This window comes from Fringilla coelebs, assembly GCF_963513975.1.
Source record: "Fringilla coelebs genome assembly, chromosome: 10".
Classification (NCBI taxonomy): Eukaryota; Metazoa; Chordata; class Aves; order Passeriformes; family Fringillidae; genus Fringilla; species Fringilla coelebs.
Window position 1 is genome coordinate 11,085,503 of NC_140036.1, and position 26,467 is coordinate 11,111,969.

Sequence of the window (26,467 nt, forward strand, 5' to 3'; positions counted from 1 at the left end):
TATTTCAAAGCCTAAGAAATTAAAAAGCAGGTATGAAATGCTAGCTCTGAAATACATATGAGAAGAATCCAAAATACATGGCTACTTAAGTATCAGTGTTATTGGCAGACATCCCTATCAGGATGTGGGTCTTGCTGTTTTGTAGGATTTTAGGATTTACACGTGTGTTGTTGGTTTTTTCAGGCACTTTTTGTTTTGATTTGGTTTTATGCATCTCTCTGTTACAGAAACACTTAATAGGAAATGTCAGCCTTTCTTCCACTTTTTGCCTGAAATAAGTGCTGATCAGAGAATGGCAAATTGTCTTCACTCTCACAATGGCCAAAAAGAAATTACTGAAAAAACCAAGCATGAATATTTTGATATCCTTACCATTTGTTCTGGTGAGGTTATTTCCCTAGGTCCCTGGTAGGGATCATCCTGAGAGGCAAATGAAGCCAATATGGACAGACCATTGAAGACTTGCTGGTAGTGCTCCCCGATCCGCAGCAGCAATTCGTTATGCAGGCCCTGGTAGTCCTGCCTCAGTAAGCTGCCCAGCTCTATCTCAGTCTCATTCTGCAGTCAAACACAAAGCCTTCATTTCATCACAATGTAAATAGAGCACTGAGAGACAGGAGGCAATGGGCTCTGGTTGGTTTGTTATAGAAGTCAAAGCTTTCAAACAGCCCAATGTTAGACAAACCAAGCTTTTAGAATTTGCTAAGTTCATAAAATATCTTAGAAACATTCCTCACAGCCAATGGAAGTGATTAGAAACAATAAGAACAAATTTCTGCATTTCCAGTTTCCCAACCTCTGCTTTGCAATACCTTAATTTAAATACAGCAGAAAGTTCACTATGCATCAACCATTGCTCCTAATCGGCAGGTGTAACAGAGCAAATGCTAATTTACCTTGAGGTAATGCAGTGCTCGCTCCAGCTCATCCTTGGTGCAGGAACAGACCAAATGAGAGAAGATGTATTTGAAGTTATTGATTAAAATCTCTCTTCGGTTCACATTCAGTTGCTTTGCTATGGTTCTGATAAGCGTGGAGGCTGCAGGACTGGCCTTGGCTGCAAGGTCAGGAAGCAAAACTTGCAGGGTCCGCTGGTAAATGAAGAACTACAGTTAATGGAAAAAACAAACAAACAAACCCTCCAAAACCCCAGGGTTAGGCTAAGTTCCATTTGTGTCAGTACCACAACACACATCTCTGGTCATAATTATGACCACAGGTATGAACAGAGAAAAACTTTAATAAGATGCATATACCTAGTAAAAATGCAGATAAAACTAATTACTTAAGGAGCTGCTTCATCTAATCCATACTAAGAAACTTGTAAACAAAAAGTGAGCTAGCATTTTTTGTGTCAATCCAGATTCTCCACAAAAGGAAATCTTAAAAAAAACCCAAAATAAGTCAAAAAGCCAACATGTCCACATGCAACACTCACCCAGCCTATGATTCAGCTAGAACACTGCTGACTTAACAGTTGGGCACTTCTCATCTACCAACAAGCAAAACACATGTATGACTCTGAAGCTACTTAGGATTCCAGTAAAATAGATATCTAACCAGATCAAAAAGATGTTTATCCATAGAACGGTAGCTTTCTTCTTTTGAAATAAGAAAGCTGACACCATGCAAAAATCACACCTTACAGAGGATGCCTCCAAGCACACTAAATCATTAATATAGATATACTTAATGAGCATTCTAAACTTTAGCTCCTTATCCACCATAATTGAATCCGCACAAACTCCTTGATAAAACTGCTCTCTGCATTTGCATCTCACTTGCAGCATTCCCAAGCAAAAGTGTGAATTAAAATTGAAATTCCCAAGCACAAACAAAATATTGAAATGACTGACCAACTTACTGAAAGAAAGCGATTTAGATCTGGAAAATCAAATACACTGGCAATCTCGGATAACATGTCCAGAGCCATTTCTCTCTGGTGAGCAGCTGTTTCTTTCTGCAGCTCATTGCCCTGGCACGGAGCACTCAACACCACCATTTGGCTGGAATGCAGGGATTCCACTAGAAACTAAGCATGAAGAAATAGGTATTTAGGATTATTTTCCCCTTGATCACTCCCTAAAACTAAAGACAAAAGTTTCACTGGTCTTTCTATGCATCATTTTTCCCTCTCATTTATTGCACACAGATCTATGATTATGACTTTGCAACAGAACTGGATTATCCACTCAATAATTACATTCAATTTTGCAACTCTGGATTCAAATATTGCATTAGTAAAAAAGATTCAAAGTTAGAAAAGTCTGCTTTGACAATTTTCTTTTGAAACAGAACTTTTTGTCATTAGGTAATGGATATAACAAAAAACCTGAATCAATCATGGCAGAATTATGCCTGTGCAATGCTGACTTCAATTCCAATTTTAAACCATAGTGTCTTGCAGCAATAGTACTACAGAATGCAAGAGCCTCTATTTCAGAATAAAGCATCTAGGGAATAAAACAGAGAAGCAACAGTATCGAGAGGAGATTACAACAAAGTCAAAGATTTCCCATTCTTTCCTGAATGTTGGTAGGGCTTTTTCCTTAAATAATTTCTTTCTTGTCCTATGAAATTTCACCTTGAGAAATACTGCAATTTTGACCTTGAATTCCATTTTCAAAATATATACAAAGAACCCAAATATATGCACTTTCTAAACCAGACACTCTTACCTGACAGATTGGCTTCTTGTACTGACTGAAAAAAGCCTGCAGTTTTATGGCCTTGGCTGCTGCCAGGGCCCGGATTTCTGTGTACGCTGCTCCGGCCACCGAAGGTGACTTGGACAACAAACAGTGCAACAAATGCAAGAGGGCAAATGGCACCAATTCTCCTTTGGATGCCCTTAGAAAGAAAGAGGAAGAAAAAGGATTAAAAAGTAAAACTGAATTGTTGCATTGATAAAATGACTTAAGAACATGCAATTGCCATCATGCAAAATGAGTCATGCTTGTATCTGCATGGCTTATCTGTACTTCTTGTGACAGGGCAGAAGAAAATGAGGAATGTTCCACATCAACAGCTCTGTACAGTTGCAATGGATTGGGGGAAAGGATGACTTTAAAATAAGTAATCTTACACTTAAAGAAAGGCCACTTAGTATCACAAACTGACACAACTTGGCAATTTTTAAGATACTATCAAAAATACCTTCCAATATCTCCTGTTGTGAGAATCAAGGTGTCTTTAAGCTCATTATTTCTTGACATTTTGGCATTTGTGTAGGCTTCTTTCATTCGTGAAACAAACAGCTGATACATAGGAAAACAAAAACACTGAAATGTTAGTGTTTAACACTAGTGAAACAAAAACCATAGTAAGTTAGGAACAAAATCCAAAAATAAACATGAATTCACCTCTTTTATGAATCCTTCTTCAGAGTCTAAGGATTCTAGTATGTTCTTTATGCAGTTACTGAAAGCCACTCTTACATCTTTGTCTGGATCTTCCATTAGATTTAATAAAGACCCAACAAGAGTCTTCACACTGGACTCATCCGTATTAAAATCCAGGTGTTTGCAAAGATGAGGTATATTTTCTATAAATGCTGGATGACATGGTTGGAGGAGGAAAGGAAAACATAGTTTTAATAGTTTTCCAAAACCTACTGAAGTGCACAAAAGAGTGAGGCAAACAAACCATAAAGCACATGTTACTTTCTAACTGAAAGAATAAATATTGTGAAATCAAAGATATTTGAAATTCAGATTTTATCAAGTATTACATTTAGATATAGCCATAGACCAAATTTAAGCCAAGGTAGTTTAAAAAGAACATCACTGACAACATTAAATATCAGCAGTGATATCAATTGAAATACAACACTTCAAACATCAATAGAACTATTAAAAACCCAAACAGAATAAAAGGAACGGAGAAAGGTACAGATATAATGACTTACTACCTCAGATGGAAGTGTAAAATGTTACTAAAGGTAAAGCCACATACCTAGCTTTACTGAACTGGGTGCTTTGCTCTCAAGTAGAATGAAAAAGGGCTTGAAAACACAGGCTTGCACAGAAGAGGTTTTTCCATGAGCAGAAGTCACAGTAAGGCTGCTACACAAAATATCATGAGTAACATCCTTAACAGCACAGTCTGCTAAGGAAGGTTGGAGGTGGAATGGACCAGAAAGACAACAAGATAACTTCCCAACTATAGTAGCACAAGCCTCCTTGACTACGTCAGACTCATCTTTGATTTGATTTCTGAAATGAAAACAAAAATGAAATAGTTTTACTAGATAATTTACCTAGAAATTTGTTTTTCTACATTGTCTGAGTTCTCTAACTATACTGGCAGTATATAAGGACAGCTTAAGAATGATCTGTCTCACTAAATCATCTTTGTCCTTTTCAGATCACTCTCATGTTCTGTTTAATGTTTGAAGTAGCACTCGGCATGGTGAGGCTGGCATGCTGTAACGAAGAAACTGAAGATTAACACAAAAGGACATAAGACACCACGACATATATAAAAAAGGCAGAGAAGCTGCAAAGATTTTAAGAGACATATGGAAAAATACAAGATGGATTTCACTGACAAAGATATCTCCCTTCCCCTCCTAATTTAAATTAGGGTCTTCAGCTAGCAAAGGAACTTGCATACTGACATAGTAAGTGAACACTATTCTGTCACACAGACATCATCATGTGCGCCTATCCTGTTGATATCTGATGATTTCTGAAATTAATATCTAGTGAATTTCATATGAAATGAACATTTATTTTTTGGCTTATACTCCATTTATTATATGCCCATTTTTCTTCTTGCACAAAGACAGAGAAGCTGCATTAATACATACAAAAGAGCTCTGGGAATCGCGCTGCAGGATTGCACAGGATGAAGCAGGAGCGAGAATCCTTTCACACAAGTAGCCCGAATTATTTCATGGTGACTTTGTAATGCCCAGTGATAAACTGACATTCTCCAATCCAGATGAATGTTTTTTGGGAAGAGAGTCAGAAGGAACACACAGTGTGACTGAGTTTGGGGTGCTAAAGAGAAAAAAAAGAAAGTAAAGAATTACTTGATTTAAATTTTTAATACCCTCACTCATCATAAGAAGGCAAATAATTTTATTTTAGAACAATCATTCTGAAGTGGAACTAGGCTTTATATACTTTAACATACTTACAGAAACTCTGTGCAGTTTTTTGACTCAAAACTAGAGGACCAAACCCCCAAATAGATGGCTTAAAAGAAGAATCATCAAGATGGCTGTAAATCCAGGGCAGAGACAGCAATCCACATATGTCATCAAGAATCTGATCACTCAGTGGAATTTTCACTAGGGGAAAGAAGCAGCAAAACAAACATTTAAAAAACATTTATAAAACATTTTATGTTCTTATTTACTACAAAATATTACTTTTTCTATGAACAAAGATTAGTATCACTATTCTCCCATGTTGATATCATACTTTTTAGGCATGTAATAGTAAACCAGGTAGTGCTAAATCAGAATAACCTAAAAATCTCAATAAACAGATGACAGAATGTAACACATAAGCAGCAGAATGAATATAACTTTGGTATCTATGGATTTGTGCGAAGACTTTCAGCTGGACTGCTGGGTGTCTGTTAAGCTGAACTCATAATAACATTTTAGTCTTGGTAACTGAGTCTGTCCTCCATCCTAGTAGTTACTTTCAAAAAACATAGAAGTATTCAATATTTTTGGTACCACACATGCCATGTTTGCTGAAGCTGGTCACAAGCTTTGAAATTGTTGAGTGAAACAAAGTCAGTAAATTATGCTACCTCTGTGTGTCTTTAAAAGAAAACTGCTAAAGTTGTTTTCCTTTTTTATGTATTTTCACTATCCCCATGTATTCTCTTGATCATATAAAAATCAATAGAAGTACAGGAAAGTACAAGACAAAAAGAAGTAAATGATGTTCATAAAGGAATGCAAATGAAGGTCTCTAAACAGAAAATAATTATTTTTCTTTTACTTAACCTTTTTTGTAAAAGAGTTGGAATAATAGCACAAGATTCATAATTTCAACAGCTCTACCAAAACAGACAAAACACTCAGATAAATTCCTAATTTACAAAATACAAGACAATCTTAAAGGGTTTCTTACCTTGTGCATATAGCAAAGCATCAAAGATTTTTACTATTCTGTCAATCACTTGTTCTAGATTAACAATCTGTGTTGCAGCCTCTAACAGGTTTCTGCAGACTTTTACTACTCTTGTGGTAAAATCAGAGGAAATCCACTTGAACTGTATATTCACCATTGAATCTGAGGAGCTTGAAGTATTCTTACACGTATCAGAGCTACATGGAGGAGACACTCCATGCTCTTTACTGTTAAAACAGAAACCACATCAATGCAACAAATGCAACAAACAACATTTAATGTAAACTGCTTGTAAGTCAAATCAGTATGAAAATGTACTTCCTCAAAATGTACAGGACCCATCCAATATTGATCCTGACACACAGACAAGCATTAAAGTAATTACATAAATTGCAATGAGAGTTACAAGAAACTCTTGGTCCCACAGTTTCCCCTTGGTACTTTTACCTGGTGGAATCTGTTGGGGGAGAGCAGTGAACGATGCACAGAGCAGCCAATCGCAGAATTACAGCCATCCCTTCCACAGTCTGAAGAACATCCGCTGGCAGAACTTCTGCCTCAAGGACAGATATTAAGGATGCAGCTTTCTTAGTGATGGCATTCCACAGAGCACTCTTCAGTTTCATGTTTACAGGGCTAAGGCTGTAATTTGACCATATTAATTATTTTCCAACACATACTTTATTTCAGAAAAGATAAATAATCATAGCAAAACCCGAACTAATCCATATTTGATAACAGGATTTGGAAAATACCAAATGAAGCTTTAGCTCAAATGTGTTTTTTGGAAGGAAAAGATCCTAACTCTGAATTTTAGTGTGACTCATATTAGACTTATCTGAAAGGCTATAAATACATAACTCTACAGTCCTTGGAAGGTCTTGGCAACCATAAAACGGCAAGCGTTACACCCATCATTGAGAAAGGCATAAAAACAGAATCCAAGGAACTACAGGCCTGTCAGCCTAATCTCACTCCCGAGGAAGATTATGGAAAAAGTCTTCCTTGAACCCATTTCTACCTGCATGAGGGACAAGAAGGTGACTGGAAAGAGCCAGCATGTATTTATGACAGGAAAATCATGCACTCTATTCCCTTCTACAATGAGACAGGCAGCTCTGTGGAGAAAAGCAGGCTGCTTTTTCACAAGACTTCAACTGTCTACAAAATTAGGCTGAAAAAAACTTTGTGAAGGTCTGTATGACAAGTCCTGCAACTGGCAAAAAAAGCCCTGATGCAATAGAACAGACTGACAGCTAACTAATTAATGAGCAGCTTTGGAGAAAATGACCCAGCAGGCTTGTGGAAAAGTGGAATATTAGAGCAGTGTGACCTTGTTTTAGAGAAGGTAAACTACACCCTGGGTTGTACACAAAGAGTGAAGGCTGATCATAAGCCCACACCTGGAGTGCAGCATGTCCAAGCCAATTTTGAGTGCCCAAAGACAAGGAAGAGGTCAAGTGCTGGCACAAGTCCAAGATAATCAGAGAGCACAGCACAAGCAAATGTTGAGAGAACTGGTTTTGTTCATCTGAACACAACTTGACTTAACTAGATCTGCTTTAAGTACATCCAGTGTAAAAGCACAGCCACACTCAATTCTGTCACAATACATGCTCTCAGCTTTGTTTTCAGTGGGAAAAAATGAAAATAATTTTCATTGAACACATCCAAAACAGTCTCCTTAATAAAGTTTGGCTTAAAAATCACCAATAGATTTTGATCCATCAAAATATAATTTAGATTTTTTCCCCAGAAGCTCTTTCAATCTGTTAAGAAGAAACTGTCTCAAGAAATTGTCACTTATTATTCAACAGATAAATTACTATAAAAGTAGTTACTAAGTGCCATACATTAAAGGTGCAGATTTCTTTGGATGTTTTGTGGGTAGGCTCAGTCGCCGTCTTTTGTCTGGAACTTCGTCACTGCTGCTGCTCCACCCATCAGTATCTGAGCTCTCCAGCTGGTTCTGCTGAATCTCCTCAAGGATTTCTTCTGTTTGTGTTTTTAGTGCTGTATAAAGTGGACTCACCAGATACTGGGATGGACAAACAACAGAGGTACCATGATGTATGCTCTGCCTTACTTAAAGATGTGGTATTATTGCTTCTGCCTTAAAATATTAAATTGCAAAATATCATGGGAAGATAGTTCATAAAAACCTTTCAGTTCAAAAAACTTAATTACAAGATGGAAGCTCTTATGAGCAATGGAGTTTCCTGTTGTGCTACCAGAGAGGATCTAGCTTGTTCAGCTGTTTTCCAGTTCCTGCCATACCTTGCTACCAAAGCCATCACACAGACACACAAAGTTTACCAAACAGGTAGGCTACACAGATAAATGTGTGGAACAGAGGTGCTCAGCATATCAACAACTCATTATCAACAACCTTGTTATGCTTCTTAACTAAAATGGGGTTTATTTAGGTTCAGCATCAGGAAGAAATTTTTTATTAGGAGGGTGGTGATACACTGACACATGCTGTCTGGAGAGGAGGTGGACGTCCCATCCCTAGAAATACTCAAGGTCAGGTTGGGTGGGGCTCTGAACCCTGATCTAGTTGAAGCTGCCCCTGCTAATTGCAGGGAGTTGGACTAGATGGCCTTTAAAGGTCCCTGACAACCTAAACTATTTATTCTGTTTTAATTTAATCTTTTCTGTCTACCTGTCCCTAACAAACATGACTAAGAGCAAATGGAAAGTAAGAGCATCTCAAACTATTGCACACTACTTGCAAAGCTGCCTTCATATGAGTGCACTCTGGGCCTTACTCCCATCTCATATTATGATTATGGACAGACAGCTATGTCTGCATAGCTTATGGACAGTTTAATACATCTGAAAAACAGGAGTCCAGCTACATCCAACAGATTTAAGAACCCTGACCTGTACAAACATGTAAAACAATTGAAAAAAAAGGAGTAATCAACCTAAACAGGCAACTAAAAATTACATTTCCTAGATTTTCTTCTTTGCATAGGTACAGGTTTTTGTATATGACCTATTCACACATTAAATTCAGTTTTTAAAATAAACCTACCTTTTGTTCTTCCTGAGTTCCAAGCACATTCACAAAAATTCTACATATGGTACTGATACGGGTCTTTCTTATTTGTAAGGCAGATTCATAGCCAGCTGGAACAAAGTCCAGAAAATACTGCAGCATGTGGCAAAAAGCAGCTTTCAGCTTTTCAGATGGAAGGCACCTAAACACATCCCCTTCAAACCATGAGCAGAGCTTCTCTAGCAGCATATTCAAGTAGACAGGTTCAATATTTTTGTAGGAATCTGCTTCAAAAGGCAGCAATGTCCTCACCAACAGTAAGAGTGGTTCTCCAAAGAGTTCTGATTCCTCAGTATCCATTTCAAGTGCTGATTGTAGAATTTCAAAAAAGACTGTGAAGAAAACACTGGCCAGCTGTTCTGGAGGTCCTCCTAAATGAATTAACTTCACCATAAACTTCATTGCCAAAGTTTTAACTTTTGGACTGCTGTACTCTAACAAGGAGCAGCCTATCCCCCAGAGAATAATATCTTGTCTTACAAAAAAGATATCTGCAGCAATATTTGTCAGAATAGACATTAATACAACTTCCAAATATTCTATATTTGGCATACCCATCAGCTGTAATGGTGCCAGTCTTAAATATCCCACTTTGTTACCTATATTGCTGGAAAATCTCTCTACAGTCACTGGCCAGACCAGTCCATCTCCCCAGAGATGCTTCTGTGCATCTCTTTCATGCAAGATGATTAAGTCTTGAAAAAGATGTAGCAAGTCTTTAGTAAGTGCTTCAAAAATGGAGCCACTCTTCATTTTAAACAGAAAAAGTAAAGAGCAGATGACATCACAAATGTTCTTGTGCAATGTGTTGCAGTTTGGAGCTGCAGCAATACGAAGAAGCCTTGTTATGATCCAGTTACTAAATTCTAGGACAACAAAAGAGAATTTTTATTATTAGGTTAAAAACTAAAATCTTCAATCGAGAACCTCCCTAAGAGCAGATTGCTTACCACTAAAACTAAACTCCTTGAGATAAATGCTTGTAGGCTCAGTAAACAGTCTTCACTGGGACATGTATTCAGTAGATCCCATTGAAAAAGAGGAAAAAAGGGGCAGAACATGGGGGTTGGGAATGGAAGACACACATTTTACACTGGTATTTCCAGACATTTTCCTCTGTCAAAAAAACTCAGGCAATGAGTACATGTACAGCATATCTCATCAACACCATATAATATTATATCTATGCAATGGTAATGGATAATGTCAAAATCTGTCCTGAGAAATTTCCATTATCACAAGTGTTAATCCATTCACAACATTCAAAGTCTATCATCATATTCACTCATAAATTTATAATGATGAAGTTACATATCTGCCTTTTTCTCCTTCCTATTCTTTTGGATGATCCCACTGTCTGCAAATTTAAATCCTGAAAATACCAAGCTTCAAAATAAACATCTTTAACAAACTCACCAATGCAACTGCATTCAGTTTCCTCCTGATTTCCATCCACGTTTACAAACATAAGTGGGGAAGATTTCATGATATGTTGAATAAAATCAAGCAACATCACAGAACTTGGCTGTGAATCTGATTTCTTAATGAGTTCCAAGGCAACTTTAAAAAAAATAAGACAATATTGAAATCAGCATGGCAATAAACCACTTCAAAAATTTTATTCACACCTTATGAGAAATATTTTTTTTAAATATTTAAAAAATACTGTGATATGGAATTAAACCTTTCAAATTATTTATTTTGAGTATATTTTTTAATCCATGAAGATAATTGAGTGCATATTGTAAGCCCTCTATGTGATTCCAAACTGTATGAAGAAAAGTAGAAATTATTCATGAAATATTATTAACCCCAAATGCATTAACATTCAGTTAAAATTCTATCCAACTGCGTGTTGAGTGAAGAACAGCAAATACTTAACATTTCCCGAGGTTTACAGTCTTGCTAGAGAAACAATGCTGAGAATTGTTTCAAACCTCTAGAACATAAAAGGTTTTAAATGGTAAATTCAGCCTACTAAAGCAGAAGGTTTAACAAAACACTGCACATATCTAATGCTGCTTTATTGAAACAGGTATCTGAATCATATCAGATTTGTCCAGATCCCCCAGGGATCCTATCCAGAGTTAGTTATTACAAGGAAACTATCTGAGATTCAGACAAATCTGAGATTTCAGAACTGAGATTCAGTTCTGAAAGACATATGTGAATATTATGAAGTGCAAGCTGTGTTACTCATGAACAGTGACATTACATGACACTCTTGCTTTTCAATATGGAGCATTTGTTTCCATACAACCCTGCACAGCATTCACTCCTCCTTCCTTGGGGGGGTGTGTGTATGGTTTATTTACACAGAGAACTTCACATCCCAATGGAAAACACTTCATCACTGACTTTACTAAAAACTAAGTCATAAATGGTATTGTATTCAACTAAAACTTTCTTTAAAGGCTCTTAATTTTATTTTTTACAGGAATTATTTAAAGTATAAAGCGGACAATTTTAGATTATAGGAATGTAATGCTTACCAACATCTACTTCTGTAAGAATTCTGTCAATGAACTGGCAGAGTATTTGTCTTGGTTTCTGCACAACTGTGTTGTATTCCTCTGGACTAGCACTAAAATTAAAAGAATGATATTTTGATGTTACCAATTTTAAAGTACATAATAATTACTTGGAAGCCTGTCTCTACAGTTTAATGTTAAACACTGATTTGCTTCTAGAAGACTTCAAAAAATAAATACAATTTGATTTCTTGGTGGTGTGTAGAGATTTTGGCGCGGGGGGGGGGTGCTGGAGCTCATTTTCAATTTTCTTGTTTTAGCGACCGGCCTGTCCCTCAGCACTCAGGGCTTGCAGGGTCACATTTTCAGAGTACAATTGTACCGCCATTTCAGCTCGCTGCCTACTGCAGTAGAAAGCTCCGGTGCTCGTGCTGCCATCAAAACTCCAGAGTCCGGCACGTTCCAGGTCGGGCGGCTCTCAGTGAGCGCTCACAGCACACTCAGCCTCAGGCCGGGGCTCTGAGGCCACCAGGCCGCCCCCGTCACTCTGCCAGCGCCACCCGGCACGGAGAGAGGGACAGGCCCTGGCAGGTGGCGGGAGAAGGGACCCGCTGAGGTGATGGCGCGGGCCTGGCCACCTCCTCGCACACCTCCTTCTCCCCTTCCCCGCCGCACATGCCGGGCGCGCCTCCCCCAGCGCAGCGCAGCGCAGCCCCGCACACACACGCCCTGCACGGCGGCCGCCGGGCCCGTCCTACCCGGCGAGCTCCCGCAGCGCGGGGATCATGGAGGCCATGCCCAGGCCCTGCTCCGCCATGGCGCCGCTTTGAATCGGGCGGCGCGGCGCGGGGCGGGCACGGCGGGACGGCGGCCGGCAGGGCCCAAATTTCCTCCCCCGGCGCTGTTCGGTTTAAGCGCTTGGTCCCTGCAAACGGAGCGGCCGCGGCAGCTCCGGGTCGGTCCCTGATGGCTCCCGCGGACACCTCGCCGCCCCAGCGGGGCTCTGCTGCGCGGAGCGCTGCACGGACAGGTAACACCCAGCGGGGGCCGAGCGCACCCCGCCCAGCCTCGGCCGGTCCGGCAGCAGCACTGAGGGACCACCCGGCCCCGGCGGGCGCCTGGCGGAGTACGGGAGGGGGCTGCAAGGGATGAGCGAAAGGAAGCGCCACAGTGTTAGGTGGTTTAAGCGAGGAAAGGAGCGCCCGCGCTGCGAGGGGCGGTAAGGAGAAAACTTCGGTACCAAGGGAGCGCCCGGTGCAGCTCTCTCTCCGCCCGCCGCCTCTCGGCGCAGGCGGAACGCACCTGGGTGTCAGGCGTGGGGCAGCCCCGCCGAGAGCGGCCCCGAACGCCCCCGGCCCGCCCCCGCCATCGCCCCGCCCGCCCGGGCCGGCCCCGCGGCAGCAGGTGGCGGCGGGACCCGGCGGGGCGCTGGCGCTGCGGGACGGGCCGCGGGGCAGGTGGGCAGCGAGCGGGGCGCGGGGGCCACTCGGCTGCTGCCGTGGGCCGTGTCCGGAGGGAGCGGGGCCGGGGCGAGCGGCGAGCGGAGCCGGCGGCAGGGCGCGTCCGGCAGGTGAGCGGGCTCGGCGCTCCTCCGCACAGGGAGCGGTGAGCTGGGTGTGTAAGATACAGGCTTTCTTTTTTGTTATTGCTATTACTTTCTGAGCGTATGTTGCTTTTCATTACGTTACTTTTGCGAAATGTTTAGATGTGCAAAGTACGGAAGGTGTAGATGAGAGCGCCGAAGGGAGGCGAGGCGGGCGCTGCGCGGCCCCGGGCGGTGCCGGCGCTGAGCGGGAGCGTGTGGTCCCACCTGGGCAGCGAGTCCCGAACGTTCGGGAGAGAAAAGGATAAAACAAGGGGTCGTGGGCAGGTGTGAACCGCAGAGAGAGTACGCGAGGGGACACTCAACTCTGAGCTTTGTTTTTGTCATTAGGAGCTCCGGCTCTTTCTGCATTTGTTTATGAACTTTGCTGAGCGTTCTTTCTGGGTTGAAATAAAATCCTCTCTGAGGATAATTCTCTTGCCTGTTTCCACTGTGCTAGGGCTGTGTCGCTTGCATGTAAAACAGCCCACGTGTGTTTCAATTACTTGAACCATTTCAGATGAATGCTTTCGGGAACCTATTGCTAATATTTCATTCAGAGATTGTTGTTTTCATCCTGCAAAATACATGTTTGTCATTTCAATAGAATTCTGCTGGCCTTTTAAAGGCTGGCAACTTGGTAAGGACCTAAAATACTTCAAGAAACTTTACAAAATATAACTGGTTTTATCTTAGTTTGTGTTTCAGCATGTATTGCAATGTTTTCTACCAGTTGACTTTATAAAATGTTCGTCTTTCTAGAGTCATTTATAGAGAAATTGTAGGAACCATGTGGCTATATGTGGTTTGTTAAGTAGAACTTCAATGGTTCAGGAAGACCAAGTACGTCTGGATTTTGTTATCAGTGTTGTTTTGAACACAAAATTTTCTATACTATTTCAATTTAGAGTATCTCTTATTGTGAAAACAATGTTCTGAGTGTAAATTTCCAAGACTGAAATGACAGTCACACTAAGAAGGTGTAAACTGTACTGCTTTGTCAATTTGATGTAAACTCCCGTGTCATCCCTGAGAGAACAGGATACTGTTGGTATATTAAGAAGTTCAGGAAGACTCTCTTATCCTAAGAAATTAGCTAAATTTACTGAATCATAGGGTGATTGTTTTTGCTGATAAAACAGAGGTGTGGCCCATAAAGTGCCTAATTTTAAAAAGTGCTTTTGCATAGGAATCTCTGAAGTCAACAGTGAGATCATATTAGTATAGTTATTGTAGAAATTCTTTCATTTGTCACAGGTAGAATGCTACATGAATTTGTTGTGCAGTTTCTGTGAGCATTTACTGAGCATTTACTGAGCATGTAATTCAGGCTTTTTTTGTTTTGTCATAAGTACTTCTAAAAAATCAGCAGAGAGATCTGCTCCCCATTCTTCAACTGGGAATTGAATTTTACTTCCCAGTTGCAAAGCCCCATTTACTGACTTCTCACCATACCATCAAATTTCCCCAGCTACCTTGATGTTAAAGACCCCACATGAGAGTGTCCGTAACAACTTCCTTGGGCTGTGAAGATGTAAGGAGTCTCACTCACACACCCTAGTGTTTATAGACCCTCCAGGGAAACAGCACCTGAAACACCTGCTTTCATTTCTTGCTTTTCTTAAGCACAGGATAAGCATCTCCTTGTTTCTTTCTCGTGACATTGTGTTGCACTTTTATGTCTCTTGGCCCCCAGGAGGAGAAGCAGACATGTTACCATGCATTTGAAGAGAGTGGCTAATTGCTAATGAAGACGGTTCATATTGGTGAAAGGAATCTTAGATGAGCAGAGCCCAGCCTGCAGAACTCGGGTCAGGGAAAGAAATTCATGCAGATAGGTACAACTAAGTGTATACAGCACTACCAAGATTTCTGACAAAGCTGCTGTTACTTTTTTTTAATTCTTTCATTTTTTTTCTGCTCTCTTCCCTACTTAAGCAGTCATCTCACTGTATAGTTGAATGATTCTTCCACACTCAGGCCTCTCTCTTTCTTGGCTTTCATTATTTATTTACCACATGCCTCTGCAGGTCATTGTACTTATTTTGAGGCACTGAGTGACTTTGCATTGGACCAGCAATGAGAGGACAAGAGCATGTTATTTATACTTTTATTCCCTCTGTTGTTTAATTCTGAGGCATAATTACTGTTCTGGGGGGCTCACGTGCTCTGTGGATGTCTGTGAGCTGTTTTCCCAGAGGCTGGTGGGACTGCAGTTCAATCTCAGCTGTCCTGCAGGCAGACAAAAGGAGGGTAAGTGCAGGTGTGTGTTCCTTGGTGCCTTCAGGAGCTGCGAGCTGGGACCTCACAGGCTGATAGCGGTGCTGAGGGGAAATGCAGCTGAGATGGTGCCCGGGGGTCCTGTGAGCTGGACTAAGGAGTCTCCCTCAGTGTCAGGCTGTGCTTATGGCTCCTCATCTGCAGGGCTGCTGCAGTAACACCGAGAGGCTATGAGTGCTCCAAGTCCCATTTCCCTGTGCAGTCATGCAGGTGCCTGACCTTTGGGCACTGCTCCTCTGCACTGCAAGAATGTGGATTTCAGCACTCTAGCCTTTTATCTCTGCCTCTGTTGCTTTAGTCAACTGGGCTGGAATGAAGTGGCACAGATTAAAATTATGTGTCACCCTGAATATTGGTCTGATGATTAAACAAAAGAGTAAAAAATGGAAACAGTAGTTAGGGCTTCTACTGCTCTGTGAGGGTTTTGTCACTAGAATAGACAACAGCTTAACAGCCTGCTGTATGGAAATACCTTAAGTGAAAAGTTTAAGCATACTCTTACACATAAGATTTCATATGGAGTATCAGTGTGATGTTCCACCCTTATTATTGCAGTAATTAATGAAATAAAATACTTTCATAGCATTCACCTTGATGTCTGAAATACTTCACATCCATGATAACTGTTTCCATAAAAGCTCTAAAAGTCACCAGGTCTACATAAACAGATTAAATAAATGTAGGACAGGACTATGAGCAAGTAACAGAATCTGATCCCAACAAACAACTATCCCTGGGCAAGGCTCCACTGTTCTGTGGCAGAGAATAAGGAAGCAATAAATTGTAAATGTAGTTCTGGCAAAAGATACTGAGCTGAGCAACTGCAATTGCTTTTCAACCTGCAGCCTAGGCTTGGAGACCTTCTGTGGGAAGGTATGCTCTTATAAGCTCATTTTCAGCCTGACATTCAAGGAGCAAACAGTCTACTGGTGATGGTGGTGCAATTTGTAAAGCAGTATTAACAATGAAAAGAGCAACTGACATTGTTCAGATCAATGTGGATCAGGAATTCCAGGTTACTGACAGAACCCATTCTGCATTCCTGGTGTCTTTATTAAGGTTTTTAATCATTGCTGTTGCTAAATCTTTCAAAAAGGGCTTGAAACCAAAACAGTAAGGATAGTTTCTCTATTCTCTGGTGTATAGTATTTATGATAAAATTACTAATTACATTATTTCAGCTCTGATTCATCTGATCAAATGTGGGGAATGCTAAGTGTTAGCCATGGCCTTAATATTTACATTATTGTTTTGCTACTTCTAAATGTAACCTGATGAACTCCTAGGTTTTTATGTGGAGGTGTGTACTTGGTTACTGCTCTTACATACAGGTGTCCAAGGAGAATAAAGGTAGTGCATCACAATAGCTCATCAGAGAGACTGGTATTGCTAAGCCTCAGAAATAAATTATGCATAAAGCAAAATGTGTGCTTCTCCATGCATGCTTTTGGTGGGAAAAGGATTATCAACCCACTTTCAGGACTCTCTTGGCAGATGTTTCCTTAATAATAATAGTCACTAGAGGGAAAAAATAAGAGCTGGATCCAGTATTTCCCACTTTTGTTCAATTAGTGTATTCATCCTTTCATCTGGTTAATAATCAGTGCTTGAATAGACTGATTAAAAACACTGACATGTAGAAAAGCTGAAATACTAAGTCATATGTTCTCAGCAAGATTATATTTGTTTGAATGCAATTTCAAGAGTTTGTTTCTGTTGAACATTCAGGACTCACTTGTTTCTTTCAAACCAGGTGTTCTCTGATAGCTTTTCTTTTCCAGAATTTTTAGTTTGGAATGTTTTTGTCTTGCTGATTTATCAAGCTCTTCTTCTAACTCCCTATCTCCTCCCATTGTGTTTGCACATGTCCTACTGCTTCTCTTTGCACTAATTTATCACCATATAACAAAGGGAAATGAAATTCTTTCTTTCATAGCCTAAAGGTAAGGCAATGTAAAGTAGTAAGAAGTTATAATTTTCCATTGAGCTAATTATTTTACTCTAGTCCTTCCAAACTTGATTTATAGAATCAAGATATATTTAATTGAAGCTAGTGAGGATTTCCTCCTCCCTTTCCAGGCAATATGATGTATTCAATGTGAAATAACTGAATATTGAGTTCATATTACTTATCATCACCCTTATCAGCCACTTAATTGTGGCTGTGTATTTAATTGTACAGGGCAGCATATTTTTCCTATCACAAATTACCAAGAATTAGAAGCACATAAATTTAGATTTTATCAATATTTTCTTCTTTTAAAAAAGAGAATTAGTTATCATTTAAATCATATCAATAATTCCCTCTCTTTTAGAAGAGTTATATGTCACTTGCTTGGCATTGCATGTGGAGGTAACTACTTCACTAGTGCAAGACCTATTGGACAAATTCTTCTAAAAGCTGATATCTTGTTCATCTTACTCATTGACACTTTTATATCTTTGATTTCTCAAAAGGGATTTCATTATTCTGCTATTACCAGTGATTTAAAAAGTAATTAAAACTAATGTGTGCACTCCTTAAAATTTCCAGAATCTTTCACCATTTTGCTTGAAACTCAAACCTAAGATTGGCCTCTTTACCATGGGCAAGGTGGTTTGGTCACCTCCTACCAAAGCTGCTCCCAAGAGAAGCTTGGCAGCAGCCCAAGACTTGTTTTTTGTCATGCCAGAGCAAATCCCTAGTTCTGGCACTCCTATTGTGTTTGTTTTCATAAGGTGCTTGCACCCTGACATGGCAGCCCTTGTGCTGTGTGAAAGACAACTGCTGGGTCAGCCACACCGGGCTTTTTAGTAAACTTCTGTCTGATAGACTGACTGCCTTGGGGAGAGTAGAAATTCTCTGTAATAATAGAAGCGCACATTTTGGTTGTGTTCCAAAATTTCTTCGTGCTTTCCCTCTTGATTTTTTTTTTTTTTTTTTTTTGTGTGTGTGGTAAATCCATGGAAGAGACCCTTCTGCCATATAATTTATTCTTTAAGCTGCCATTCTGCTTTTTCCTAAGTAAATTAGGGTGGAGGTATTTAAACTCAATGGGATTATTCGATATCGGCCCTCCCCAAGGAAATAAGCATATGTTGCATGAGTGATTGATTCTAGTCTGTGTGCTACCTAAGAAGTGCTTCATTAAGATGTCACTTCAGTTGTGCTGTTTCCCATTGGACTCCTCACCCAGCAGGAGACAGACCAGCAATAGTGGGAAAGCTTGGGAAGGTAAGCATGGTACTGACTTGCTGGGTGACAGTAACAGCACAATAAATATTTGTGTCATGTTTAGAAACTTAAAAACAGGGATTTAAATATAGGGTAGTGGTTAATGTTCAAGAGCATTAATTTTGGAGACAGAAATATGAGTTATTTTTCATTAATTGCCATAATATAAAGTGACAGTAAACAGTGTGGCAGAGTTACTGAGTTTTTGTGAAGGTCAGTAGGAGTAAGATGATTCCTTTGGTGTAGACTTGTAGCTAACTTAAAATCCAAAACATATCAGTTAAAGTATTTTGTGAAATAAAATGCTTATTTTATATGATCTCCTCCAAAGTTGTTTTATCCTTGTGAAATAGCTGATTTACCAACAAAATGATTTATCTGTTGATCACAGTTGATCATCTTATCATCAAAGAGTCACTTTTTTGCTATGTATTTCATTTGCTAAATATGTGAAAATCGGCTCTCAAAGTCTGAGCAAGTGTTACTACTTCAGAGTGGTGTAAGAAATATAAACATTTTCCTTTGAAAGCGTCAGCTTGGAAAGGCTTTGGACTGTAATCTGGCAGCTTTGGAATATCACTGCAGGCTGTGAGAGTAAACAATTGTCACTTAATCGTGGGACGTCTTATAATGGCTAACACAAAACAAATGTGAATACATTATATTTAAGAATACTCAGTGTTTCATTAGAGAGGCTCATTACAAAGGCAATCCAGCTTACAGTATTTTCTGTGTTGTAGGTATTGTTCCTTATAGCCAAGTGCATAGTGGATAACTGTATAATTGTATCTATCTCACCTTATAGGACTTTAGGTAATTAATTTTAAAGCAACAAATAATTTTTTAAACTATCATTTTTTGTTCTGTAAAGGTTTTTATTAACCTAGCATTATTTTGTAAGATGAATTTTTTCAAGATACATATAAAAAGGAAACAAAAATTCTAATTAACAAAAATCATGAACACTTTTATGCATTGTTTTCCAGCAGATGAATAAAATGTTAGATTTTAATTGTTTTAGTAGAAATGTCTGGATATATCTTTTGTTTAAACTTTGTTTTTAAACACATGACTTTGTTGCATAATTGCAATGTATGGTTTAAATGCTTAAGGATGTCTGCTCCTGTTGTGAGCTCAAGCTATCAAAAGAGATAATTGTTGTAACCCAAGATTTTGATAGGTTTATTTTTTTTAATTTTTGATTTCTGATGTTTGCAAAAAAGATGGCAAAGTTTTCACCAAGGCATCAGAAGTAGTTTTCATTAAAGAATATAAAGTTATCTCCTAATCATAGGAATCCTAAGGCTGAGATTTTGAATAATTTAGTTACAAAAAAATGTGCTCAGGAATTTTGGGTTTTTTTCATCTACAAAACATGATGAAAAATGACAGTTGGCAACAACAACTGTAGATGTTTTATTCTGGCCTAATTATTAAGAACTACAGCACCAGCAAATGAGCTTCCTGTGTGCCCCAGATAGTCTTCTAGTTTAGAAGGTATGAACAATACTCCATTTAGCTTTAGTTACTCAGATTTACTAATGTGCTCCTTTTATCCTCAGCACTTGGGCAAACGTAGCTCCTTAAAGCTATGAGCTGGCAAACAGGTAGCACTGGGGCATCTGTGGCTCTGCAGAGACTGGCTTTGAAATGCTGCCAGTTGCTTTGGCCATGTATTGTGGAGGACCCTCCTTTTCCCTCTAGCTGGACCAATGAAAAAAGAAACCCAAAAATAACCTATGAATTTTCCATGACAGAAAATCCTGGCTTGCTTGTAGTATAGTAGCTGATCAGTCTAATCTAATAATCTTTTGAACCATGTGGAGCTGAAGGAGGCATTAGTGGGTGTCAGAAGGCCATACTGCCTTCTGACAATTAATGAAAACTGGAAAATATTCTGGCACCACACCTCTATTCAGTACTACCTGCAATTAGACAGAGTATGGAGAATATGTGACTGTAAATTCAGCTGCTAAGGGCAGAATGAATGCATTTCTGTTGTTTCTCTTAATGATATTCATGTGATTAACTTCTGGGGTGACCTTAAAACTAAGTTCATTAGTCAGAGTTAGCCTGTGTCTCTCTGTTGGAGTTTTACTATTTGTAGCAAGCTGAGGTTTCCTACTTCAGCTACCAAGTAGCAGGCACAGGGCAGGATAAAAGCAGTTTTGTGGAGTGTTTCAGTTGTGCTGTTTAACACCTTCCTCCTCTTCTGCCTCTTAGGCTGTTTGTTGACGGACAGCTTTGCTCATAGTTCTGCTCTTTCAGTTACCTGGTAACTAAATGTTATCTTCATGCTCAGAGAAAAGAAAAATGGTTCATAATGTTCTAGCTGGCTTAAGAAAAAGATCTTTTTCTGAAGTTAGGAATGCCATAGAAGGCTAAAGCCTATTCCTCAGCAAACAAAAGGGAAAACAGTATGTCTTGCCTCTCAAGTGGCACCGAACCTGGAAGAAACAGAGGGTTGGGACAAATACTGACAGCCTTGCAAAAGATCAGTGACATTGTAACAGATTAAACAGTCGAAGGTGAGTACACTTTGATTGGAGTAGACAGAATGAAAAATCCAGCAAAGTCTCAAAAACTGTGAAGCTGATAACTTAGTTGTAATTTGGCACAGTTTGTGGAGTTGAGAAAATACACGAGAATCTGTTTAATTCTAAAACAAAATTCAAGTCTTTCCAGTTACTGCAAAGCAGTGCTTAAAAAGTTAATCTGATAATAGTAGGAATTATTTGAAAATGGAAGACAGGTGTTATTCCATATTTCATGTGCTTTTTAGTTGCTTAGGGTCTAATATGTAGGTTTTTTTGGAAAAGTTATTTTTGTAATCCAGACTGTTGCTTCTCATTAGCTTTTCTGTTTAGTAATTAACTAGCAGTGCTATAGTTGATTAAGGAAGTAAAAGAATAATTAGACATAAACTTTGAACTATGAATCTTATTTGAGAGGACTGGGATACCCAAAAAGTCCTACTGTCAAATGAGGGTTCTGTTAACACATGAGCTCTAAGTATGAGGCTTTTATTGATACAGGTATTTCAATACGAATTTCAGGATGTTTTCCAACTGAAATGTTCTTTGAAAATAATGCAGCTTGTATTTGTCATGGTAGTTGCATGCTAACAAAAGCTGCATGTTCCTAAACCTAGGCAGAGAAAGAAAGAGTTTAAGTATCATTTGCTGGTGTGTCTTTTAACTCTCTCTTTTGCTGTTGTAAACTTGATATGTAATGTCAGCCTAGGCACAAAAGAGTGACTTGAGGATGGAGTTCCTGAATGAACTTGCTTTTAGTAGTGTAGCCTTTCCATTTATATTTTAGTGTAGTTTGCTCTAATGGAATGTCACAGACACACCAGGTTTGGACTTAAAAAATAATTATGTTCTTCAGAGCAGTTACTGGTAGTCAAAAGGGTTTTATGAGTGAACTCATCAAATTTTCTCTGTGTTTTTCGTGCTCTTCTAACATGGATTTGCATGCTGAAACTGCTATGATGCTTTCAGCTTTGTAGGAATTAATTTTGCCACAATTCCTGTGTTTGGCTGCTGAAGTTTTGGTTCAGCCTGTATTTTTTCCTTCCTTTTGGTCTCAGCATCTGAGTTAGAAGCTTCCAGTGTTAATTGGAAAGCCTGATCCTTGCCAACTGTGGCCCTCCAGAGACAGGGCATTTTCCTGGTCACTTGGATGTATCCAGAAGTGATGCACAAGCAAAGATACTCATATGGGGACAAGGCTGGTGAGGCAAGGGAAGCCTTTGGACCAGGAGGAGCAGGAAAGGTGCTTGGTGGGAGCTTGAACAAGTTGGCCAGGAAGGGGGGACATTTGTGTCCAGGGAAGCCAAATGATGAGTCAGCATGGGACATAGGTTTCAGTATAATAAACTGATATTTGGAGAGTATCAAATTGGAGAAAGTAAATTATATTGATGGTGAGAAGAGATAAGAATTTGTCAGATAAATGAAATAATACATTATATTGATTGAATTTTCTGTTCAAGGCTCAGTCAAATGCTTCCTGGTCCAGCGTAAACATTTTGATGTTTACACACGTAAAGTTTCTTCTACCAATTCACCTTAATTCTAACTGTTACTTCCTTGTTAATTAATTTGAATGTTGTTCTGCAGTCAGGGATTGCTTAAATACATTGCCATGTGTGAAATGGAAAAGAGGAGTTTGGCTTTCAGAACAGTGCCTTTAAATGTTTAATTCAAAACTCCAACTTCAGATTCTTGGATAAAAAGACGAGGTGGTGGAGTTGCTTCACTTCTGTTAGCATTATTTTTCTGGGTTATAGTGGGCAGTTTAAGTAGTGTTCTTGAGCTGTTTAAGAAAAACCTGTTAATGACTAACACAAATGAAGTTTTTCATTGAAAATACAGGTGACTTTAATGGCAAGTAGAAATGGACCCGATGGTAACTATATATAGTCATATATCAGAAACACAGAGATGAAAATGGATCTCTCAAGTGTAAGCCACACAACAGAAATAGGCGGCAAATTTTATACCAGGACTTGTGAATTTCCTCTGTAAGGACTAGTTTTAACTGTGTCGGTAAAAGGTAAAAAATATTCTAGACTCTGGACAATAAGGTAGAAGCAAAGCAACACTAAAATGATTTACATTGGGGTTAGAACCACACCCACAAACATCACATGTACTACAATCCTAGTGGTTTCTACAAATGTACATTTTCCATTAGGCTTCAGGAGACACTTGTTATAGGATTTGCTCAACAAATGGAAGGTCTCCTATGTGATCTCGTGTCTCCCTAGGGAGAATTATAAATAAATAAGGGAATTCCTTAGTCCCACTTCTCAGACTGTTTTTGCCCATTGATTCCTGTCTTTGTGTTGCAATTGTGTGTCATCAACAGCATGTAGATATTGTTGCTGGATGAAATACTTCCTTATTGGAAAATCAAAATATTATTATGTCTATGACATTCTGCGTTATGAACTATGAAACTGAGACATTGAGTGTTTACACTAACGCTTGTGTTTCCATGGCAGCACCAAACAAGAACTGCTCCTGCCTCTCTTGGAAGGAGATTGCAATTGCATTGCGCTTATTTATTTCCTAAGTTTTTCATTACTTTATTTGTGGCATGATTATTAGAGATTCTGAAAATCCGTACAGTTGAAGCTGTTGGAATGCAATTGAGGAAGATGTCCTCTACCTGAATGCCAAGTAACTAATCTCCTTTAGGCCAGCTGTGAGGCTTGAGAGGATGTTCCAGAGCTGAACTGCTTTAGGTTGGTGGCACACCTTCTGAGCTTCTGATGTCATCCAGGCATTTAAACTTGTGTTTCCAAGCTGTTTGCCTACCAAGTCATAGGCTCAAATTTCTTGAAACAGACCTAACAGGACCATCCTTTTCTACTGTAGAATGTAGTAACTCAATTCCTGTTTATTCTATTTCATAAGCTGCTTTTATTCACAATGAATTCTGAAAACAGTTTTTAGTGGAAACAGTCGTATTAGTGGATAGTTGGTATGTTTATGTTAAAAATGAAGTTCTTATCCCTTTTGTGTTCTTTTTCTTAACTAAATATTTGTGTTGTTGTGAATGAAAACCATGAAAGATGCTGAGACAGCATAAAAGGTAATTAAGATTTATGGCTAGAGTGTATTCAGGTTCTTCCTACACTTCCATTTTCCTTATGTCAGTACTTCTCCTGACATAATTTGGATACCGACCAAGCTGAAGGCTCTCCATAATAAAAGTGAGAGCAAGTGCCACTTTAGCAGATTCACTGTATCCAACTTTTGCTTTGGGTCAGTTTTTTGAATCTAACCATGTTAAAAATTCTGTAGGGAAACTTTGGTTTTTGTCCTTAATTTGTGTTGTATTATGGCACAGGTTTATTATTTTGTATTGTATACTTTGATTCTGTACTCCATAATTTATTGGAAAGATAATGTATTTAACTTACATAAAATATGAAGATTAAGATACTGAATCTTGACATTTTCATAATGGAAAACATAAATCTTATTTCAAAAATAGAATGGTACTGCTTCAGATTAAGGGGTACATTGTTTTTGTAGACAGTCTGATCTTGTGTTCTGAAAGCAGAATGAGTCACATGTGATCTGAAATAATCCATTTGGGCAAATTCAGCCCAAAATGTTGGTGTAGCTAGACTGTAAAGAGGTTAAGTTTGCAGAACATTTCATGAAAGTTCTTCCATGAACTCAACGTGCAGCAGCCCTTTTTCAAAATTACTTGCCTGTGAGTGGTATAGGCATAGGTAAGGTTTCTCTTGATATATTTTATTTGGAGTGCTGAATGCAGCAACACAAAGCACGGGCAGTTTGAGATCCTCTTGAATGATGCATGCAAAGGAAACTGCGTGAAACTGATACTGTTGATAAATTTGCATGGCTTGTCTGTACACCCAGCAGCCAAATGAGCCTGGAGGCATTTTGTTTGGATGAAAAGGTATCTTGCTGAAGTGAGCTTTTATTTGCCTTATAAGAGAGTTGCTCTTAATCCTGACCTGAGCCTCATGAGATTGTTCTGTACTTACACCACAGTAAGTGAACTCAGAGCAGGCCCATGACCAGTCTAATAATCAAATATCTCAGCTTGTTTTACTTCTTATTCATCCAAGTTTATCTTAAAGGCATAGAGGAAATGTTGATTATGTTACTGACCATAGTTACTGTACTATGTTGAATAAATTCCCATGGAGTGAGTAATTAATTTCGGTTAATTAACATCTAGATCTCCTTTCATGAGATAAATTTTTTGTCCACAAAACATGTATCACTGTGTCTGGTTTGATAGCCTTACTTTAGCAAAGGTCAGTGAAGTTAAAAATACTATTTTTCCCTCTTAAATTGTACCGTGTTAACTGTGTAATGTCATTCCTAAAAGACTGAGGAAAATTCCATAGATGAGTGGTTTATATGTTGAATATTGGTTTATATATTTCTTCAATGTTATCCTGTAAGTTCTAGTTATTAAATACTTTTGATCATCATAAATATATGCAGTCATGTTTATAAGCCTAGGCTGAGCAATATAATTTCTAAGTGTTCCAGGTTGTGAAGCTTCAGACTGACTGTATCATATTGGAAGAACTTTGCTCTTCATGCTCCTCTGCCAATAACTGTAATTGACACCATAATTATACCCCATCTCTTCTTTCAAAAATTAGCCATGTGCTTGCAAAACCTTTATTCATACATATATATATATGTACATACACTGATTATATGTATGTATATAGCTAATTACTTTGATCTTTGCGGCTCTCTTTGTTGCATTTGAAGTGGATCTATTTTTTAATCTTTTTTTCTTTATAAAGCCTAGTGCCTGTCAGTTTACAGGTGTGTTAGATTAGTTCTTTGAGATCTGGCCACACCTGGGATACTGTGTCCAGTTTTGATTTCTGCCGCAAAGAAAGATGTGGACAGGCTGGAGGTGGTCCAGAGAAGGGCAACAAAGATGATCAGAGGACTGGAAGCTGCCATAGGGGTAAAGACTGAGAGAATTGGGTTTGTTCAGCCTTGAGAAAAGAAGGTTTAGGGGAGACCTTATCACTACGTTCCAGTATTTAAAGAGCGGTTATTCCCTCTTAAAAGAAGTCACATGGAAAAGAGGAGGGGTAATATCTCCAGGTTGTTCCTGAGGACACTCCAATTGGTCACAAGACAATTTTTTACAAAGGGGAACAGTCAACCATTGGAATAATCTCCCCAGGGTAGTGTTGCATTCCCCAACATTGGACACTTCTAAGATTTGTCTGGGCAG

General features: G+C 39.1%; 1 protein-coding gene across 1 annotated transcript in view; it reads right to left on the reverse strand.

Annotated features, from left to right (window-relative positions):
• Positions 1-12,447, reverse strand: part of ATR (ATR checkpoint kinase) — a gene marked incomplete at its 5' end in the record, with an annotated part of 39,290 nt that extends 26,843 nt beyond the window's left edge. Inside the window, 16 exons of the mRNA XM_084212484.1 lie at positions 373-558; positions 897-1,091; positions 1,865-2,032; positions 2,679-2,850; positions 3,157-3,257; positions 3,363-3,553; positions 3,955-4,214; positions 4,811-5,003; positions 5,144-5,296; positions 6,096-6,322; positions 6,543-6,737; positions 7,949-8,133; positions 9,136-10,025; positions 10,576-10,719; positions 11,652-11,743; positions 12,389-12,447. Of these exons, the coding sequence (XP_084068610.1) occupies positions 373-558; positions 897-1,091; positions 1,865-2,032; positions 2,679-2,850; positions 3,157-3,257; positions 3,363-3,553; positions 3,955-4,214; positions 4,811-5,003; positions 5,144-5,296; positions 6,096-6,322; positions 6,543-6,737; positions 7,949-8,133; positions 9,136-10,025; positions 10,576-10,719; positions 11,652-11,743; positions 12,389-12,447 (3,411 nt within the window). The remainder of the gene's footprint in view (positions 1-372; positions 559-896; positions 1,092-1,864; positions 2,033-2,678; positions 2,851-3,156; positions 3,258-3,362; positions 3,554-3,954; positions 4,215-4,810; positions 5,004-5,143; positions 5,297-6,095; positions 6,323-6,542; positions 6,738-7,948; positions 8,134-9,135; positions 10,026-10,575; positions 10,720-11,651; positions 11,744-12,388) is intronic.
• Between the last annotated feature and the right edge of the window lie 14,020 nt (positions 12,448-26,467).